We start from the raw sequence: 21,695 nt of genomic DNA on the forward strand, positions 1-21,695 counted from the left end.
TGAAGTACAAAGAAAGGACAACGTGTACTGGATGCACGACCAGCCAAGGAGCAACGATGACTATCTTAGTTAAGTTCCCTTTGTCAGAGGCATTTTGTCTGTATTTTGCATTTGTATTTGGAATACGATTTGAGTCGGTTTGTTTTGTTTTTTAAACATTGTTAGGTGAAACCAATATTGTAGATCCATTTGTGAAGCCTTAGGATTTCAATGTTTATTTCAGATTTTGATTTTAATCTAAATAAATAGAGATGTTTTTGTGATTACTCACATGTTATCCTTGCTGCTGCTGCTTCATTTAAAGATGTAATTAAAGCATCTAATTTCTCTTCATAACACTGACTGGTGACCAATCCCTAGTAAAGGGAAGTTGGCTTGCTTTAACAGAGATTAAGACATTCATTTATTTATTATTTGTGTGAGTTCATCGTAGCATTACTTATTGGTTATGTAAGCCAGTGGTAAGCTCAGTACCCTATTATTGACCATTAAGATAAACAAACCTGAAAAAACAGGACTAACATCCCACTGACCACAGTTGGTGACCTTTAGCCCGGTTGTCTAGACTGTGAGAGGGCAGGCAGTCAAGTGCTAACCTGGCTTTAATTTTCCTTGGACGTTTAGCTATTTGCTGAAATGGTTTTAGCAGCAACTGTGGGGTTTTATTCAGATTACACACAGCATTTTGTAAAAACATTTAAGCAGACTTAATAAAGATAATACCAGCAACAACAAGGGTCTCTGCTGTGGGCTTTTGGCTTTGTCTCAAACTACCTTCATCTGAAAAAAACAATATATATTTCCAAGAACTGGTACACATTCATGTATAAATCATGTTAAGGAGTTAAATGGTGTATCAGCTCAGTGTCATTTCTTTCATAATTTTTGCTTGTGAATTGTCGAGTGAAATGGAAGGCATTAAGGATAATCATATGAGCTATTATTTGAATCATGCCAGTTTTAAAGTGTTGTGGAATTTGATTAGATTCTCTTCACTTCTTGTCTGACCCACTGTAAAATGTCCACGTCTGGTGAATATGTGCACATTTTCTAGCATTACACTCCTCGCATACATGCATTACAAATGTTGTGGTATTTAAATTGAGGTTTAATAACTTTGTAGCCAAATGTGTTTCCAGTGAATTGTTAGATAAAAAACAATGTTACTGCAATTTTCATATTTTATACATCCTTACTCTGTGCTGCCCCCAATTGATGAGCAGTAGGTATTACATGGACTTTTTCCACAGAGAAAACCCTTTGCCCTTCCTCTCTGCTATTGAAAAATCATTCTATAGCCCTAAATATTCAAAACTGGGAACATGTCAGTCTCGTACTGTTTGTAAAGTCTTCAGTCAAATCATCAGTTTTAATAATTTGCAGACTTGTAAACTTTAAATGTGCAGCTTTAATGGTGCCGGTGTTTGACATGGCTTACATACTGTTTATAATCTGTGACTTCACTAGGATCAACTACAGGCTTTTGAAATTATATTTAGATTCATAAATGAACAGCATATAAATGGACATTAACTCCACTTCAGAGAGGTTATCCCAAGACTGATAGGAAAATTCACTATTTATAGGTTGGTTATTTTAATGTATAGGTTACGGTGTGGCTTTTCTCACTTAAAAATAAAACAAAGTTTAGTCTTAATTTCTGGAGGCACCACAGTCAGTCAACGTTATATGGATTCATCTGCAAAAAAGATCTCTGCATTTGGGAAAATTGTCTGAAGTTGATAACCTAAAAAAAGTGCTTGGTACTTATGACATGTCATTCCAAAGAGAAGCTTTGAAGGTATTTTGGATACAGACTTTTTTTCTCACAACCTTCTTGTTTTATACAGGGTCGACCAGGACCTCTGGGGCTTGTAGGGCCCGATGGACCTGCAGGATTTGTGGGTAGCCAGGGGCCACAGGGACCCAGGGGGGAGAGGGGTAACGTGGGACTTGAAGGGTCATCTGGGCCAAAAGGAGACAAGGTGAGTTAATTTTTTACCGTTTGACATGTGTCTGTCAAAGTAATAATAAAGAGCAATAATAAGTCATACCATTGTGTTCAGAGTGCTGGAAAAATTATTGTTCACCAGTCATTGGCAATCACACCAGGCTATGATTCACTTCCATTATTTTTGGTCCAAATTCCTCTTTGGACTTTGTCTAATCTGGCCATTTTTGGTAGTTTAGGCATTTCAACAAAGCTTTTTTTTATTTTTAACCTTGCTGATTTTGCTCTTAAGTGTTGCCCCTACTTTGTAAGTTCCATGTCACCATGTTGTAACAACCATTCATTGAATAAAGCAGTTGTGTTCATGTGAATACGGGCTCACATCAAATCATCTAATGGTGTTTCAGCTCTGCTGCTCTTAATCCCTCTAACCCCGTATTTGCCTCCGATTGCAGGGACCAATGGGTGTACCTGGGTTCCCGGGATCCGATGGTGTTCCAGTAAGTACTGTTTCTGGCTTACCAGCTCCACCTCTACATCTCATACGCTGTTTAACTGGCCACTGTGTTTAAACTGACTGGTTTATCTGATGCAGCTGGTTTTCCTCGGTGTGATCAAGCTATAATTATTTATCACACAAAACCATAAGTGATTGTGGGATCTATCTCATAGCAAAGACAGTGGCAAAGTGAGTGATGGTTTCTTATCTGATCTGTATGTTATAGACATGGGTTAGAAGGTGGTATCTAATATATCCTGTCAATCGTTAACAGGGACATCCAGGTCTTGATGGCTCAAGGGGTTTGCCTGGTTCAGATGGCTGCAATGGCACCAGTGGGGATCCCGGGCTAAGAGCTCAAGATGGGTTACCAGGATCTTCAGGACTACGCGTAAGTGCCCGTGCCATAGATGCTCCAAGGCAAATCTGTAGTATCCAATCTTTTATTAAGCATTGATCTAGGTTTCTTATGACCCAGATATATTTTTGCAGTACTGTACATATTCTTCAACTCATCCTCTCTCTCTCTCTAATAATACAGGGTCCCTTTGGTCCGAAAGGACAGAAAGGAGAGCCATCCTATCCTGGAAGTGGCATCAGTACAAGGGTAAGGTTTAGCGTTTGTATGTGTAACACCCGTGGTCACATTTCATTGACACTGAAAGCTGAGAACATGAAATGCAACAATAAACTCTTGTCCATGGTGCCCTTGAAGCCATTTTAGCCACATTATTGCTACAGATGACCCATGCCATTTCCAATTACCAGTTACCATTTCCAAGCATCCTCCATACTTCTAATAGCAAATGGACCAAATGGAAAATTCTTTTGTTTTTTACTGATTTTTACAGAGGATTCTACGAAGTAGGAACTAGACTTATAAATTTAACTACAGTGCATCCTATCTATCTATCAATAATCTATTCTAAATATACAGCTGCATTTCTATCAATAATGGCATTTTCATATGAGAATTAATATCCAATATAACCTTAAAATTAATAATGTTTGATTCACAACTGTACTGTACCATTACAATTTTATAACATGAACTGGACCAACACTTGAGCTTTCACTGGAATTGTACTGTAAGATGAAAATGAGTATCCGTAAATACCAAATGAAATCTGGGTGGGGTAAAGAATGAGAATACTGTGCAAGGAGATATTTTTATCACAAACTGAGCCATGTCTTCACTTTTCCCCAATGAAATCAAAACCTGACTTCCAGACTCTTCGCAATGACTCGTCCGCTTGGTGTGACGCCAAATATTTTTAGCTGACAGACCAGAACTTGGCAGCCTAATTCTGTTACTGTCTAGCAGGAAGTCAAGTGGGAAACCACAGTGTGGTTAGTGTTTGGTGAGCTCATGACCGGCTTTTGAAAGTGAAAAAGGTCTATTAGGATAGAATCTGAGGGAAAAGGCTTCTCCTTTCTGGGATGCATTATTTAGCACAAAAATACAGAATCGAACACATTTCAACAGTGTTTTAGGGGGCGGTTTTGACAATATTTTCAATAGTCTTTACTAACTGATTATGTTAAACTAATTCAGTGTTCCAGCAGCTGTTGCTACCTGTTTGATATTATTTAACAACCTTTAAAAGAACCAGGCTGGGTAGAAAACTGACGCTAATATGGTCCCACCAGTTGTGATGGAGGGACATATTCATTGGTAAAGTTGTCTTAATTTGATCAGGGGAGGAATGTGCAATGTACAAAAAAGTATTATTTGAAATAATTGTGTTGCCATTGTATGCAGGTAGGTTGGCTGTGCTGTGTAATTGCATGTAGAATAAGGAGAGAAATTATACAATTGACAGACTATCCAATAAAAGAGAGCTAGGTATGATAATAAAGGGGTAATCTGAAGTACTGAAGCATGTAAATCCTACAGGTAAATACATTGTTGAAACCTTTAACAACTTGATATACCATTTTAATGTCACTGTTGATATAAAAGCCAAGTAGGGTTAGGATTGCTTTTGCTTATTTGTTTCTACACTTGGAAACTTCAAAGCTGTCTACTGTCTGATTATTGGTGTCATGTGTTTGGCCTTGAAATATTAGATACCAATTCCAGTTGCATAATATATATATTTTTGGTTTCAGGGAGATCCTGGTCTGCCTGGATTGGTTGGAATTGTTGTAAGTTTTTTCTTCTACTGCTCAGAATAGAGACATGAAAGTGAGATGGTTTCCATTTTTCATTGACTGCAGAGATGACTACATTAATATACAAAAGACAGACTTGATACGCAAACAATGTGGTCATATGAATCGGGTTTCAAAATGGTCAGCTGTTACACCTTATGATTTATCCCTGTAGTATTACAAATATGAGCAGCCACTTCATTTCTATTGGCACTTACATTTTAAAGGGATAAATGCACATTGACAAGACTTCAAGCAATAATCGTATTTCTCCAGTAGAAGCTTTGATATTGTGCTTTATTGAATGTTATGTTACTCAGCTATTTCCTTCACAAATGACATTACTACATAGACTTCATGTCCCTTTGGCAGGTCTCTCTGGTTGCCCCTCTTGCGTAGAGTGCATTTTTAGCTCATAAGCCAGCACCCCCCATCTTAGGACTGGTGGTCTGAGAAGTATCTGGACCAGTGTCACTTTCCGAACCAGGCCAAAACACCGAAAGGATTTGACTCTTTATTTAATTTTCTTTTTTGTCAGGGTCCCCGAGGTCTGCCTGGTCCAGTCGGTCCACCTGGTCCAATCGGTCCCCTTGGCAATACAGTATGTACTCCTGCTCTTTATGCACTCTGCCCCTGCATTGTGGAGTTTTGCTGTTCTTGACTGTCTTTAACAGATCCTTCCGTGATTTATCTGTATTTTCACTGAACTACAACATCTCTGTTTACAGAAAGTTTGTTCCAAAAACAAGTTGCTCAAATGAGCACGGTCCAGTTTCTAACTTCTTGAAATACAAATTGAACAGCTAGATATTTATATGCCCTTGGACATTATTTTAGGTACAGTCTGTTATTTCCTCCATCGTTAATTCGTGCCCCGTGAGAAAGTGAGACTGTTTGGCATGGGTTTCATATGTTGTCCTATGTTCTCCTCAGGGCCCCCCTGGTCCCCCAGGCCTGCCAGGACCAACAGTAAGTACTGATGATATTGTGTGTCGGACTCAGTGGTCACAATATTGAACAATAGCACAATGTTGGGTTTCAAGTCTACCGTATTACGGATACTGTAATATTGACATGATTTTGAAGCCTAATCAAGTGCCACATATCAGAATACCCTCTTTGGTCTCCCTGCCAGAAGGAAAAACTAAACAAAAACATATCATAACTTGCATCTGTTTTTTTGCTCATATTCTTTCACCTTTTTCACATTATGCTGCTGCAGCATCCTCTTAAAACTAAGACTTTGGTAAAGTATATGTATATGTCAGCGTTTTTTTTAGGGTAACAAAAAAAGACCTTTAAGCGTGTGCTCATCATCAACTGTAATCAGCAGTACATACATTAGTATATACTTACACATTTTTTTAATTAAGAAAACCCACTATATGATTCACTGCAGTTTGAATTGAGCCACAGGACAGTGAAGAAAATGAATGTCTGCTTAGGGCTTTTTATTAGGGGACATTTTGACTAAAATAACCATTTTTCTTTTGCAGGGAACACCTAGCCTTGGCTTCCAAGGGGAGAGAGGAGATAAGGTAAGAAATAAACAATCTGAAATCAGGATGATAAGTAAATTCTCTTAAAGAGTGTATTTTTTTCTATTTAAATTTCGTCTAAGGGCTAGTTTGCATCTGCACTCTATAGTTTTTTTCCCTTTTGTTTTATTATATGTATTACATCTAATTCTTTATTTTAGATTATTTATTTGCTATTTCTAGTAGAAATACGTTCTCGCATCAATTCCTCATAGCTCTCCTTGTAGTATAACAGTAAAATAAATGTGTATTGTATGAACATTAATCAATACATGTTTTCTATGTATCCCTGTACTTTTACATCATTCATGCACAGTATGTAATTTTAGCCTTTGGTTTATTTTCTTTTAAAAAACTAGATTCCAGCATCCCAATTCAGAACTTTTTAATAGGCCCGTAACACCTAGTTGTGGTTGTTTTACACTGTGGACAAAATTCCCAATCCACAGTGAGCAATTTAGTTGGGGAGTTAACCTACAATTTGTTTAGTCTTAAATCAATCATGCTGGGTATGGGTGCTTCCAGAGAACTATTTTTTGACCCCATTCACAAAGACAGCAGTGCTATGGACACCAAACAAGCATGATGGGTCGAATGGCCTCCTCTCGTTTGTAAACTTTCTTATGTTCTTATTGGGGCTGAGGTCCTACAATAGTTATCATTTCCATAGCATTGTGCATCAAAGTCAGATATTGCCTCACCTCAGCACAGCAGGCGCATATTCCTATAGCTAAATGCTGTCCATCTGTATTTTTCATTAATTGTTGTCATGCATGTATTTGCCAAGACATTTTAATCATATTTTGGCCCTAATCCTTCACACACCTATTTGGCAAGTCTTCCTCACACTTCTTGCATCAAACTTTACCGTATCCAGCATGAAAAAAAAAAAAGCTTCATGTAACATTGGGAGTTGTTTTAAAATATCTTCACACAATTTATTTTAGAATAATTTCTGTCATGTTATTTGTGTAATCCACCACTAGGTGGCATCTGAATACCACATCTGTATGATGTGAACAACATAGGTTAGGGTTTCAAGGCCTTTGTGGTACTGGCTGAAACGCCACTACATTATACCTTACATTACAACATGGGCAAATAATGGCTGCAGAGGCATTAAATAAACTTAATTTTACAATTTTTCCAAAATGCAGATTGATTGAGACAGTTGGGCAATGTTAATCTGAGGAAAACTAGATACAGTAGGGATAGTATTCCTGGAATACTGGAATTACTGAGGGAATGTCACTGTGTGAAATCCTTGATGGGGCAAAGGACTGTCAAGATGGGTCTAACCGTGTTGCCAAGCATCCTGCCATTTCTTTTTCTTTTTTCCCCCTCACTCATCTACCTCAGAATGTCATGCATTTCATCCACCTACTTAACATCCTTCTTCCAGAACACCCCCCACCCCCCACCCCCCTCTAAATGGTTGTTTTCTCATTTTTCTTTCACGGTGACAGTAGTGCCACTGTGATCAATGGAGCAATGTAAAAACAGGACTAATTTACTAACGTACTGCCCAGTTTAACTCCAATGCCAATGGCCGCCAGAGCGACGGAGGGTGAAGGTGGTTGAGCGGTATCATTGTAATAGAGTTTCAGCAGTGACAATATATTGTGTCCTCTTGTGGATTAAATACCCAGGTAAATACAAGTGGCAAATAAAGATCCTCTGGTCAGACTGCATTTGGAAATGCAGGCACTTCCTGTTTAGGCTTTTCCCCTGCAGTTTCACTGGCAAAGTTATTCCTCACTGCTAACTTTATTTTCTGTGTGTTGAGCTGCTGATACAAAAGGGCTGCCATGTGAAGCAAGATTAAGCTGGTATTTTTCAGGGAAACCCCAATCCACAGAGGTTGAAGATCTGCATTTTCCTCACATATGATTTCACCATTCTGAGACGAGGGCGAATCTTGCTTTTTATGTTGCACCTTTAAATCATGTGGCACCACTGCAATGTCTCCTGTTTTTTATTGTTTATGGCAGTTCAGAGATTTGTAACCTGGGGGGAAAAAAAGGGGATGACAATCAGGCTTTCATCAGATGGTATGGTGCAACTGGTTGACTTGTAAAAGCACAATCCAAAAGTTTCCAGTGGAATCCAACTTGATCTTAAAAGTCTACAAATAGCAGAAATCTGTGAGCTGCCATGCTGGATGATAATGTGACTGGATTGTGACTTGTGCTGGAATCACTTGCTCCTACCTGCTGTGTGGTTTTATTTCCTTTTGATCTTAATGCTCTGGGGAACACAAGCTTTGGGTATAGCATTCTGAAACTGGGTGGCATGAAGGGGAAGCATGGGGGAACGCTGAAATTTCTTCATTTGAATAATCTCTAACTTAACACACAATCTTTTCTTGCATGGATCTATTGTTCATCCAACACACTAACTGAAAGTGAAGGAAGGTTTTTAAATGGAAGCCTGAAGGGATAGCATTTAGCCTATTTTAGAGTAAAAGAAAGCAGCTTGAAATAATCCAGAGAGAGGACCATAGCCTACATCTTCACCCTGATGTGGGTCTCTTATCATTTCCTGAGGCTCCCTGTCATACAGTCCAAACCACTGTCTTTCTAACACATGCACTGCATTGTTTCACTAGTGCTGCACGCTATATCGAAAATTTTATCGAAACGGTTCGATACTAGCATTTGTGTTACGTTCGGTACTTCTGTGAAATGTTTTTCACATCTCATGACTGAGAGAATCAAGTTGATCTAATTTCTCTGAATCAGTGAGAGTGAGTTTTTTTCAGGCGCTTACATTTTATCTGTGTATTATTAATATTGCAGACATTTAGTGTATAGCATATAAGTGTAAATTAGAATATAATAACTGCTTTTATGTATTTAAATGATTACTGTAAAAAAATAGACAAAATGTATTGATGACAGTACAGTTTCTAGAAATAATAGATTGATAGAATACACTTTTTTTCTCCCAGACCCACACATCAATAAAAAACGACCACGGAACAAGTGTAACCAAAATTATAATACTTGTGTTTATGTGTAGCCTCAGTAGTTAGTTATTGAGTTTTTCCTACCAATTTATCAGCATATTGTTCAGTGTTTGAAAAATAAAGCCCAGTGGTTGTGACTGTTTATTTATTTTTGTCATGTTATCGTTTTTGGTATCTAGTATCATTTACAATATGAAGTATCATTTCGGTATTGAGTATTGTGATTCTAAACCCGGTATCGGTATCAAAGTCGATATTATTAACACTATTTTTCACACGGTAAACAAAAGGGCCGTGTATGACTGTTAGTCACGGAACTCTGAATATTTCATGAGGCAGTTACGTGAAGGACTCCCACAATTCATAGGATTTAGGCAAGTAAAGGGTAATGTGAGCTTTGTAGTAATTAAGCATCCTCGTATGTACTTTTGCCTTTGACACCATTGCAATATTCAGACATTCTTTTTAAAACCGACAAAAATAAAAAGAGCATCAATGCTATTGCTAAATGTAGATGTTTGAACCCAATATGACATGTCTGTTCACTGTGCAACCAATCTGTCTTTAAGATGCAATTCCAGACCTCATTCCTAAAAGACTTTTAAAATAGCCCAGCGACCTTACTTACAGTCGATACAGGTTTTCAGCATTCTCACTCACACACTCAATCACAGCCCTTATGCAACTGGAACGTGTTTTGGATGGATCCTAGCACAGCTCTAGTATGGAGCTCTCTCTCCCCCAGAGTCTGAAGAGGGGCCTGTATTCCTCTTCCCCTTCAAGAAACTAATGCCTAATTGTATTCCTCTGGATCTCAGGGTGATGTGGGTCTGCCTGGACCCCGAGGCCAGCAAGGGGGAGATACCCAAGTAGGCGGGCCAGGGATAAGCACTATCTTCAAAGGAGATAAGGTAACACAGATCGGAGCAGTGGTCCCAGCCCTGGGGATCGTGCGCAAGACTCTGGGCAAAAGGAACGCAGTGCAGGACCAAGGCATTGAGGATGGAGGTTTACCCAGCAGGCACTGCATTCTGTCTGTGGTTTACCAATCACACGCGAGAGGTTTAAACTACATGAGGGGGGATACCGTTCTCAGAAGGGATTCATTCACTTGATCGCAAGACAGGTCTTTTGATCGTCCTTTAGAAGGTGTTTTAGATCTTTTTCTTTCTCATGCTGTGGATATTTCAAATGATTGATCCTTAATACTTCATAATATGTCACCTGTTGGGTGGGTCTTGGTTGACCAATCAGGTTGCACCTATCAAAATTATCCTGTTTTGTCTGAAAAAGGTTTGAACAGACAAATCATATTTTACCTGATCCAGGCTTAAAAGAAAATCAGTTGTGCAAAGCTTTGACTTGGCCTGCTAAGTCAGAGTTACAGCCTTACTGCAGCATGAGAAGGTTATTAGTGGTCAAAGGTGTGGCCTTGGCTGTACTGAGACAGTACCTCTGCCTGCTGCCCTGCTGCTCTCCTTTCTTCCCCTCTGCCGCCATCCCCAGGGCCTTCAGCGTACCCTAACCCCCAGAGTAAACCTGTCTCTCCTTGGTTACTATATCCAGGGAGATGTGGGCCCACCCGGTGACCCAGGCCGCCCGCTGATCAATGGCATAGTGGAGTTTATGGGCTATCCTAAGGGGGACAAAGGAATTAAGGTTTGTAAAAGGTTTTAGAGGTGGGATCAATCCACCAAGAGGCCAAGTACCCAGAACCACTGCATTGCGTGAGGTTTGGGAGTAGGTATATACGAGTGACTGTATGCCAAATGTTTTTGGTCTCGCTCACAGGAAACCTACAATCAGCCATGGAGTTTCTACCGTGCATCTTTAATTTTATGATTTTTTGAATTCATATTATCAAACCCCTCACTGTGCTAAGTATTTTAAGCCTCTAAAAACATTAGTCTCCTATGAAACAAAGGGCAGTTCATGACAACTAAATAGTGACAGCATGATCGTCAGACCTATGAGTAGGTTTTCCTGCTCCTTTGAGCACTATGGAAGACTTCAGCTGAGTCTTTCAAAGAAAGACCCAGCAGCCTCCACTGATGACGACCGATTCTTGAAGTGGTCCTTTCCTTTGTGTTTCTGAGAACAAGCTCAAAGGTGAGATTTTATATCTGTTAGAATACTCAAAAGACATGTCCAGAGAATCCAAATTGTCTAGCTTTTTTTTTTTTACGTTGTCCATGCTATACATTTCAAACATGTAAGCTGCTTCAAACCAGTTTCAAATTGTTATACATTCTGTCGATGCACACACTGCAAGGCAAATTGATGCCATAACGAAAAGCTGTGCCTTTAAAGAGGTAGGCCAGTGTTGCTAAATTATTTAGTTCAGTTTTCCAGAAGTGTACAAATATCTTTGAGAAAATGAAAAATAGTGCAGTATAAACGTATGCCTATCTATACAATTTTGTCTAAACCTTAACAAAAGCATAGTTTCCAGCACAAAGCACATTTACAGAAGGCCCAAACAATGCCCGTCTATAAAGAGATCATTGTTGCCTTTTCCATCAGTGTTATCTTGTAAACAGCTGTATGAAACAAAAATCAAATTTGTCCCAGGAAGTGCTATGTCATGTGGCTAAAATGGGACTCTTATTTAATTTTCCACATTACTGCCTCAAATTGTCACTATTTTAATGGTGTTTGTGCACTTCAAACTCACTATTAACCACAAAAACAAAAAAAAAAAATTCAGTGTTGGTGTTTTTCGCAGGATTAATTTGAATGGTTTCACAGTCCGCTATGTAGAGTGGACGTAGTTTAAGTTGTTATACGAGAACAGCACAGGATTTTCCTTGTGCCTGCCCTCTGGTGGACAACAATGGTATTAATAATGATCCTTCTCTGGACCTTAAGAAAATTAGGAAAAAACCTAAACAAAACTTAACGTCATATTTTTGTTTCCTTAAGCACAACTTTTAGATGGCGGTCATGCAGCACGTGGAGATAATGGTGCCGAGTTAATAAGAACATTTCCACTTTTTCTGTTGACAACGGTCTTCTCTCGTTCTCTCTCAGGGTGATCCTGGATATAGAGGGTTTCCAGGTCAGCCAGGCTTCCCTGGACCTCCGGTAAGATTTTGTCTATATACAACTAACCGCTTCGCTAGGCCTAAGAAAAACCTGGGTTGTAGATTGGGGAGTATAATAATCAGGGGATTGGTAATTGCATACATTAAATATACGCTTTTTGTGGGAAAAGGTTATAAGGCACATTTACAGTGCCATTTCTGATCCGGTTCAAATGCAAAGGAACATTTGATCACAATCAGTGGTGTTGCGTTTACACTGCCATTTGATTAGGATCAGCTTTCAGCCGCAACAGGGGTCCTCACATGGGCACTAGCACACAAGTCCCAACTTCATTATATGCATATATTAAATTACTCCTTTAATATACAACACTTTGTATTGCGCTTATGTTTTGTAAGTCGCCCTGGATAAGGGTGTCTGCCAATAAATAAATAAATACATAAATACATAAAAATAATAATATAACACGGCGATCTCAAAAACTGTTGTTTTCTCTCGTTGCGGATAAAACCAACGCACTTGCATACTTTTCGATACCGATTTGATCCGGATCAGAAATGGCAGTGTAAATCCACATGTATTTTCCCTTATTTGCAGTGGTTGATTTTGGATGATATCAGAATTATTTTAAGATGGCCTGTTGTGAATGTGTTTTTTGCAGGGCCCATTTGGATTCAGTGGGGATAAGGGTGAGAAGGGAATCCTGGGGATGCCAGGACTGCGGGTAAGATGCAAAGATCAGGCTTTCTCTATTGGCAGAATAAGCACATCGGAGTGTCAACAGAGCATTGTTCAGTTACCTTGTGCAGTGTTACAATATGGTTTGCAGTAGTTTCTGTGACTTAAAGCACCCTCCTTCATATATATTATCTTTGCATTCTTCAAAGACAACAAATAAATAAAGCTTGAGATATAGTTGTAATTTTATCTTACAGTGCTAATTGTCCACTTTGTAGGCTAGAGAAGCACTAATTTTAAAGTGAACATCATATCTGATCATAGTATCTGATATTTTTGTTTTATTTCATAGGGTTTTCCAGGCCTAAACGGACCTCCAGGAGAGCCAGGCCCAAAGGTACATGAAAACTTTCCCATTGCTTGTATAACTATTTGCAGAAAATAAATTAGTGAAAACAAGCCTTTGTTTGTTTTCCCTATTGAATGAAGAATTCTGTCTCTTGGTACAGGGCTTTCCTGGAACCCCCGGACTCCCTGGAGAGTCAGGATTTACTGGACCTAAAGTAAGACCCGTATTTACTCTTTTGAAAAACTATTCAGAACAGCTTTCTATACATAATTTATGAAACTAATTTTCCAAAGGAAAGGAAATTTGTAAAAGCATTAAAGAGGTAGGATTATTTTATATTTATACAAGATCCATTTATATTGTAATTGTGAGAAAGTTAACAGTAAAGTTAGCGTTTTCGTGTCCTTTCAGGGGGATCGAGGGTATGTTGGCGCTCCAGGCCCACCTACTTATACTGATGGAGATGGAAATGCTGTAGCTGGTAAGCATGGGTCTAAGCCGTGTGTGAACACCCATGGCTTTCTGAAAAAAAGAGCTGATGTGAACCTACTCATCACCAAGCCAGCTGTTTCCCATCCATTGCAGATTCTATTGGTGTTGATCTATGGCATTGGTGCCAGTGATCTTGGGACTTTCTTTTGGTCTTTTGTTATAAATGTGCACAAGACCAAATTGTGAAATACTTTTTTTTTTTATATATATATATATATATATTTTTTTTTTAATCATTGCTTATAATGTAGGCAAAACCCATTCTTATTTCGACCCCTTAATTATAACATGCAAATGGCTTAATACTAGTAATCTGTTGACTTTAACCATTCACAGGTCCACCTGGAGATCCCGGGCAAGATGGCACCCCAGGCTTCCAAGGTGAAGAAGGGCCAGTGGGCCCCCCTGGACAACCAGGCCTTCCAGGCCCTCCAGCCTCTGACCTAGGTAACTCCGACACGAGGGAAACCACAGAAGAGCTTAAAGTTTACAATTACAAAGGGGCCCATTCAGCTGAAACTGTGCAATGGCTTCAGGCAAGGGAGCTGTGGCTGGAATAGGTCTTACTCTCACTGTGGGAGATGAGATGCTTTCTCTCTTTTCAGATCCTCTTTTTTTCTTCTTGCTCAGGTATACCAGGACGTCCAGGTTTTCCTGGAACACCAGGACCGAAGGGAGAGACAGGAAATCCTGGCAGTACTGTTTATGGATTTCCAGGCACCCCAGGAAGGCCCGGTTTTCCTGGGGCCCCAGGGCCTCCGGGTCCCCGAGGAATAACAAGTAAGTGTCTTAAACATTTGAAATTAGAAATTCAGTGTTTTTATCACACTGCAGTTGCTCATAGAGGGATTCTGATTTCCACCGGCTCTCCATCCACTTCTTATTCACAGGTGGAATAAAATACTACGCTTGTATCCTAGGCTGTATATTTGCATATACACTATTTGTACATTGATATTGTAATCTCTTAACATTTCTTGTGATAAAACAGGGACATTTTAATGTTTGGCATATTAGCCTTTTAGGGGAAAAACTGCCTGGTTTTGCCTGTTGAAAAGGAAATTGTAATACTGACTACACTGGAATATTTAGCATTTCATTGTTCATTGATCTCCTATTTTTATTTGAATATTAATTCTGATTGATGGTAAAAAAATGCTTTTCCTCTCCAATTGTATATAGGGGGCCTTAAGTAGTACTAAATGCTAGACCAAATCAAATTTTGACCTGCTCACGAATCATAAAGGACAAATCTGTACCCTGCTGTGGATTCATTTATTGTCAAGAAGCCAATTTATTCTATTTATAAATCAAAATGCAATATGGTACAACTTTGTAATTTGGGATTTATGGGTGCATCAAAGTCTTGATTTTGACTAGCTGTAAGTGTAAAGAAATTATACATAGTACATTTATATTAAGGCCCCCAGTAAAGAACTTCACTGTCCTTGTTGAGAAGGGCTGATACTAAAAGAGGAGCAGTCAAAAAAATTTTACTGACAGAGAAAGAGGGTGTCAGTGCTTACCTAATCCTTTCTCTTTGTCAATAAACTCAACAGCCTGCCAAATGGTCTTCCACATCCCAAAAGGGGGAATAATCGAAGGTATCCCAAATCAACAGAATATTGCTGCCTCTTCTGCAATATTCCTCCCAAATAAAGAACAAACAAACTGTAAACAGAAGACATGACTAACCCTGAGATCATGCTTTACAGGAAGTTTATCTGGCTTTGAGAAATCACTGGGTGTTTTTCTTCAGCTAAAGATACACAACTGTGGATGCTCCTAACTTCTGTCTAAAGCACGGTGCAAATTTTGTCATTCCATAAAATTACCAAAGGAACGCTTCAGCAATTAAATGTGCTTGCAGGCTGCATTTTTGAAATACATTTGGTGTTGCCACCATAAATGTTATCAAATGCGATTCGTAAACAAGTTTCCACATTAGGGGCTTTGCTGCTTTTAGAAACAATACTTAAAATAAAAGGTTAATGAACTATTCGCTGTAATGGCAAAATAACACCTTCCATTTGCATAACTGTGGGAAAAGAACAATGTACTTCATGCAAAGTGAAAATAAAATCTCTATATATATATATATACACTCACCTAAAGGATTGTTAGGAACACCTGTTCAATTTCTCATTATTGCAATTATCTAACCAACCAATCACATGGCAGTTGCTTCAATGCATTTAGGGGTGTGGTCCTGGTCAAGACAATCTCCTGAACTCCAAACTGAATGTCTGAATGGGAAAGAAAGGTGATTTAAGCAATTTTGAGCGTGGCATGGTTGTTGGTGCCAGACGGGCCGGTCTGAGTATTTCACAATCTGCTCAGTTACTGGGATTTTCACGCACAACCATTTCTAGGGTTTACAAAGAATGGTGTGAAAAGGGAAAAACATCCAGTATGCGGCAGTCCTGTGGGCGAAAATGCCTTGTTGATGCTAGAGGTCAGAGGAGAATGGGCCGACTGATTCAAGCTGATAGAAGAGCAACTTTGACTGAAATAACCACTCGTTACAACCGAGGTATGCAGCAAAGCATTTGTGAAGCCACAACACGTACAACCTTGAGGCGGATGGGCTACAACAGCAGAAGACCCCACCGGGTACCACTCATCTCCACTACAAATAGGAAAAAGAGGCTACAATTTGCACAAGCTCACCAAAATTGGACAGTTGAAGACTGGAAAAATGTTGCCTGGTCTGATGAGTCTCGATTTCTGTTGAGACATTCAGATGGTAGAGTCAGAATTTGGCGTAAACAGAATGAGAACATGGATCCATCATGCCTTGTTACCACTGTGCAGGCTGGTGGTGGTGGTGTAATGGTGTGGGGGATGTTTTCTTGGCACACTTTAGGCCCCTTAGTGCCAATTGGGCATCGTTTAAATGCCACGGCCTACCTGAGCATTGTTTCTGACCATGTCCATCCCTTTATGACCACCATGTACCCATCCTCTGATGGCTACTTCCAGCAGGATAATGCACCATGTCACAAAGGTCGAATCATTTCAAATTGGTTTCTTGAACATGACAATGAGTTCACTGTACTAAACTGGCCCCCACAGTCATCAGATCTCAACCCAATAGAGCATCTTTGGGATGTGGTGGAACTGGAGCTTCGTGCCCTGGATGTGCATCCCACAAATCTCCATCAACTGCAAGATGCTGTCCTATCAATATGGGCCAGCATTTCTAAAGAATGCTTTCAGCACCTTGTTGAATCAATGCCACGTAGAATTAAGGCAGTTCTGAAGGCGAAAGGGGGTCAAACACAGTATTAGTATGGTGTTCCTAATAATCCTTTAGGTGAGTGTATATATATAATTGCTCAAAATTGCTTAAATCACCTTTCTTTCCCATTCAGACATTCAGTTTGGAGTTAACCTACACTCAAAATCTGATATTTAAACATTTTAAGAGGAGGGACAACACTCAGAAACCGCCTCCAAAATGCTGCATAATGCTAGTAGAGCCTCTAAGATTGATAATTGTAATCTTTGCTCATTATGTCTTTCCCTTGTATTCTTTCTATCATTGCTTCTACTTCCAAACCCTTGAGCAGTAGGGATAGGGCTCACAGACAACATTTTGGTAGTGCTTTAACACTGGATATGCAAATGAGTTGTAACCCGTGAATAATTATATTTACGTGAATTACTTGTAATAGCTTACACAACTACCAGCTTACTGTATTATATTGTCTACAACCATAAAGGTGTGAATGTCACATAGCACTGTTCTTTGGAAGCCTTTAACAACACCAACAAGCAGAAGGAACTTTAGGTGTTGATAAGAGAATTTCTGCGCTCCAAAACCCCATAATACTCCCATTCCATGCTCTTTGTTTTCTTTTTACTGAAACTGGGGATGTAAATTAACTGAACCAATTTGAAGTTAACTTAGTAGCTTTAAATCCCATGTTTTCAATTTCTGAGTGGGGGATCATAAATGTCTCATCCAGGTATAAACAAACTCCCAGGGCAAGGGTGCATTATTGGAACAGTGTGTCCAGTGGTACTGTGTGCTTATATGGGCCCTGCAAATCTGGGTTTTATCAGTAGGGTCTGTTTCTAGACAACCAGTTCAAGAGTATTAGAAAAAAAAAAAATAGACGGTACCATTTAAGGGTTTATCATTTCAGCATTTTAACATTTACATCCCTAGTGTTTTCTTCGAGGATGTGCTGTACCTGTGTGTGTCTCTGGTTTGCTAATACCGGGTCTGTGTTGTGTAGTCCCGAATGGGAATGGAGGAGGCGAAGGTTTCAGACCGCCAGGTCAGCCTGGGCCACAGGGACCTCCTGGAAGTTTCGGGCCCAAAGGAATCAAAGGTATGTGGATACTCTCCATCAGGATACCCACAACCTGCACTGAAATGTGTGTCCTCTCCTATAGATAATATGACTAGTACAAAATTTGACTGGGGTGATGAAAGGGTATTCATATATATTTATAGTATATCTGTGTTCATCACTTATTTCAAGCATTAGTGGGAGAAGTGGTCATAACTTGCTTTACTGACCAAACAGCTTGGCCAGTATGTGGAGTATACATTCACATGCACAATGAAAGCATACACCATAGGGTGGCTCAATGTGACCACCATTCAGCCGGTGCACTTGAAACTATATGGACCCCAGCTGCACGAAGCTGGTCAGGGTTCAAGAAGCCATTACAATGCAGGATGGCATGTTCACCATGATGTTTATTGAGCTGTGCATACACTATGTATAACTCCATGGGTTTTTCTGTTTCAGGGGACATCGGAGACTGTCAGTGCCTAGGGGGAGGTGGAGTCAACAAGCCAGGCCCTCCTGGAGTCCAGGGCCCTCCTGGTCCCCCAGGATTTCCTGGAGCAGTAGGCCTGAGTGGTGACCCTGGATTGCCAGGTTTCCCAGGACCACCTGGCCCTCCAGTAAGTCAGATGCATGGTTTTTAAAAGTCACTACATTGGTTTTACATTTAATTTAACCCAAATGTGTTCAACTCAAACAATTGCAAGCAATTATTAAGGATTGGTGGGGCTACCATTAAACAGCTTTTTTGTGACAAATCCTGCTGCTCTAATATTATATATGCAAGTAATTTATTTATCTATTTATTTCCCAAATAGAACATTTCAGCAATCCATTTTTGTTTTCTGTTACTCAACTGATACATTTAAGCAGCAGTGATTGCACCTTCAGTCAGACAATATATTAAAAGGCCTGAATCTATACGCTGCTCCTTAGATTCAAATTGATTTTTAACCTCAAGAATTGTGTTTTCTTAGGGAATTGCTGGTGAACGGGGCTATTTTGGACGAAAAGGGGAGAAAGGTGATCCTTACATCCCTGTAAGCAGGGGGCTAAAAGGGGATCTAGGCAATGTTGGACCCAGGGGCCCACTGGGGGAATCGGGGACAATAGGCCGAGATGGACGTCCAGGTCTTCCCGGACAGCCAGGACCTCCTGTAAGTTGCTTGGTTTTAGTGAGTGGGAGATAACACGATAACACAATGCCTAGAATCTAAAAATCTAGAAATCTGAACATTTGAGCTCTTGAATCCAGTTGATACATATTTATCTTGACTGTGCCCTCCAAAAGCCACTGTACACTTTCCAGAACTGTGTAAGTGAAAATAAATATTACATTGCTCCATTTCATGGGATTTGCCATTGTACACTGTTGTGGTTACTTTCAGAAATATGGTCAACTGCTCTGGAGCAAGTGTTGAAGATCGACCTATTTGTGATTAAGGAACAACTAATACACATCACTGAATGGAAAATAATATATACTTCTGGTATTATCAGTCTTTTTAAAACCTACAAAATATCCATTAACATTTAGTTTACTGTTATTTGTTTTAGAATATGCGGGCCTTGTTAAAAAAAAAGAAGAAAAAAAAACTTTAGCCGTCACACTGTAACTTGTATTTTGTAGTGAGGAAAATAAACATAGAGAAGTGAGAAGTTGTCACATACAACTTTGAGCGACTCTTAAGTTCTAAAAAGTAATTTTAAATGCTCAGTTTTATAAAGTTTTGTACCATGAGTTAATGGCTTTTCATCTTTTTTAAATTTGGCCCATCATATTAAAACATTCTTTCCTGCAGGGAGATGCTGGATTTGGTACTATTGGAGATAAAGGTTTCCCTGGGAGCCCTGGGTTTAAAGGGCGTCCAGGAGAAGTGGGTCTTTCTGGCATTGGATACCCAGGTCCTGCTGGAATTAGAGGTCTGCCTGGTGACCCGGGCATCAGTGGACTTCCAGGGCAGCCTGGTCTGCCTGGACCCCCAGGTATGTCATGTTTGTGAGGCTTGAACAGAACATAGGTACACAGCCAACTTTGTTTCCAGTGTAGCCATTACCTCACTGTAGTCTTAAATTATTTTACCTTACCTCACATTGTTCCTGTAGGCTTGGAAATAAAAATGCATCAACTGTAAAGAAGGGCATTTATTAATCGTTCTTACCTGAACTTGGTTTGAGTAAACAGATTCATTTTTTTAAAGTGAGCATTTGATACCATAAAGTTAATCGCTAGAACAACCTAAGCCTTCTATGAAAATATCTGACCCCAGTGCCGGTGTAGTTTATCATCTTCGTATAAAAACAACTACTCTTTGACTTTTAGTGTACATCTCTGGATCTAATGCTTTGCTTCCTCATGGTGTGTCCCTACGAAGCTCAAACTGCTATCAACATGGTAGAAACCATATCCGTTTTCCCCATATCCACTAAAGTTGACAAAAGGCGGAGAGAAACTCTTGCTGATTTCTGTGAGGCAGCTTGGTAGAGTCCTGCTTTCATTTGATTGTATTTTTTTTGAAAACCATGAGTTTTCAATGAAAGGGAAGTAGATCAGGATTGCCGAAGTTCTCTACTACTAACAGCCTACTTTTCTGAAGGGCTTTTAAAATATTTTTAATGATTTCCCTTTCTTTTTGCTTACCCTCAAACTGCTATGACTGCTTTGTTGATTGAACTGGTAACTTAATATGATGTAATGATGTAATTACTAAGCTGTACCATTTCAAAAAAGAACAACTTTGTACTCACAACCGCTTAAAAATTACGAATGACCTTCTCTTAGCAGATGTCCCTAGCCCCTTCACCACATGTCCTGATGAAACCTCTGCTAGGGTGATTTTTGTGGAGATCTGCTAAGAAAAAATGTACTTGCATTTGCGAAGTGTGTAGTGGTTCTTTTCTGAAATAGTATTGCATTCAATTTTGCAGACTTTTGCACCTCTGTTTAAAACATTGGAGTGTGTGGATTATTAATTTGCAATAACTACTAAGCTAATGGTTTTATAAAATGAATACTATACATAAGATAATGGATGCTGGGTCAGAGATGGTTTCTGTTAGATTAAAGTTATTTATATAAATGTATGAAGGTTTCTCAGTTAGTTTATATTATTTTTGTCACCTATATCAGTGTAGTGTAGTAGTATCACATTTCAACTTTAAAATATACATCATATATTCTGGTTATATACATAATCAGCCTGTATGAAAAATATATGATGTGTACAACCATGTACATGGAATTTCAAATCTGCAGACCCATTTTGGACTGGAATCCGTGAAAGTAGCAACATCGATTGTATTTCCTCCCCCTCCCCTCTCAATCTTGGAAACTATATTTGGAACTGCAATATGTAGATGTTTTAGATCCTATTTTGCAAGTGATCTTCTACAATTCTATAATACAGGTATACCCCAGTTTGCACAGATTCTTATAGCAAGAATTGATTAAATTGCCCCTCCCCTTGAATAAAGTGTTGACAGCGGTAGATCCATTTAACTTCAATATGTGAGAGAGAGAGAGTGAGAGAAGAACCAAAGATAATGATAACAGGCCCAAAATGAGCTGGAAATGAGAGGGAGGGAGGGAGAATCTAATATGAAGGGGAGGAGCATCTATATGAAACTAACAATATCTGTCATCCTGTCATGGCTGCTCTGAGATGGAATGACCTTGTTTGTGTATAAAAATGGCTTTTGCTTTTTTAACAACATTTT

At 39.3% G+C, this 21,695-nt stretch overlaps 1 protein-coding gene across 3 annotated transcripts in view; it reads left to right on the forward strand.

Annotated features, from left to right (window-relative positions):
- col4a6 (collagen, type IV, alpha 6) overlaps window positions 1–21,695 on the forward strand; it is a 111,008-nt gene that overhangs the window by 70,542 nt on the left and 18,771 nt on the right. For 2 of the 3 annotated variants that reach the window (XM_066714883.1, XM_066714884.1), the window contains exons 5-25: window positions 1,851–1,985; window positions 2,407–2,451; window positions 2,725–2,841; window positions 2,992–3,057; window positions 4,563–4,598; window positions 5,143–5,205; window positions 5,538–5,573; window positions 6,101–6,142; window positions 9,929–10,021; window positions 10,677–10,769; window positions 12,141–12,194; window positions 12,817–12,879; window positions 13,186–13,230; window positions 13,343–13,396; window positions 13,594–13,663; window positions 14,011–14,121; window positions 14,305–14,454; window positions 17,919–18,014; window positions 18,441–18,598; window positions 18,956–19,135; window positions 19,781–19,964. In XM_066714883.1, coding sequence (XP_066570980.1) covers window positions 1,851–1,985; window positions 2,407–2,451; window positions 2,725–2,841; window positions 2,992–3,057; window positions 4,563–4,598; window positions 5,143–5,205; window positions 5,538–5,573; window positions 6,101–6,142; window positions 9,929–10,021; window positions 10,677–10,769; window positions 12,141–12,194; window positions 12,817–12,879; window positions 13,186–13,230; window positions 13,343–13,396; window positions 13,594–13,663; window positions 14,011–14,121; window positions 14,305–14,454; window positions 17,919–18,014; window positions 18,441–18,598; window positions 18,956–19,135; window positions 19,781–19,964 — 1,891 coding nt within the window. The remainder of the gene's footprint in view (window positions 1–1,850; window positions 1,986–2,406; window positions 2,452–2,724; window positions 2,842–2,991; window positions 3,058–4,562; window positions 4,599–5,142; window positions 5,206–5,537; window positions 5,574–6,100; window positions 6,143–9,928; window positions 10,022–10,676; window positions 10,770–12,140; window positions 12,195–12,816; window positions 12,880–13,185; window positions 13,231–13,342; window positions 13,397–13,593; window positions 13,664–14,010; window positions 14,122–14,304; window positions 14,455–17,918; window positions 18,015–18,440; window positions 18,599–18,955; window positions 19,136–19,780; window positions 19,965–21,695) is intronic. The other variant, XM_066714885.1, reaches the window with a different exon arrangement.

The sequence above is a fragment of the Amia ocellicauda genome, chromosome 10, assembly GCF_036373705.1.
Source record: "Amia ocellicauda isolate fAmiCal2 chromosome 10, fAmiCal2.hap1, whole genome shotgun sequence".
NCBI classification, from domain to species: Eukaryota; Metazoa; Chordata; class Actinopteri; order Amiiformes; family Amiidae; genus Amia; species Amia ocellicauda.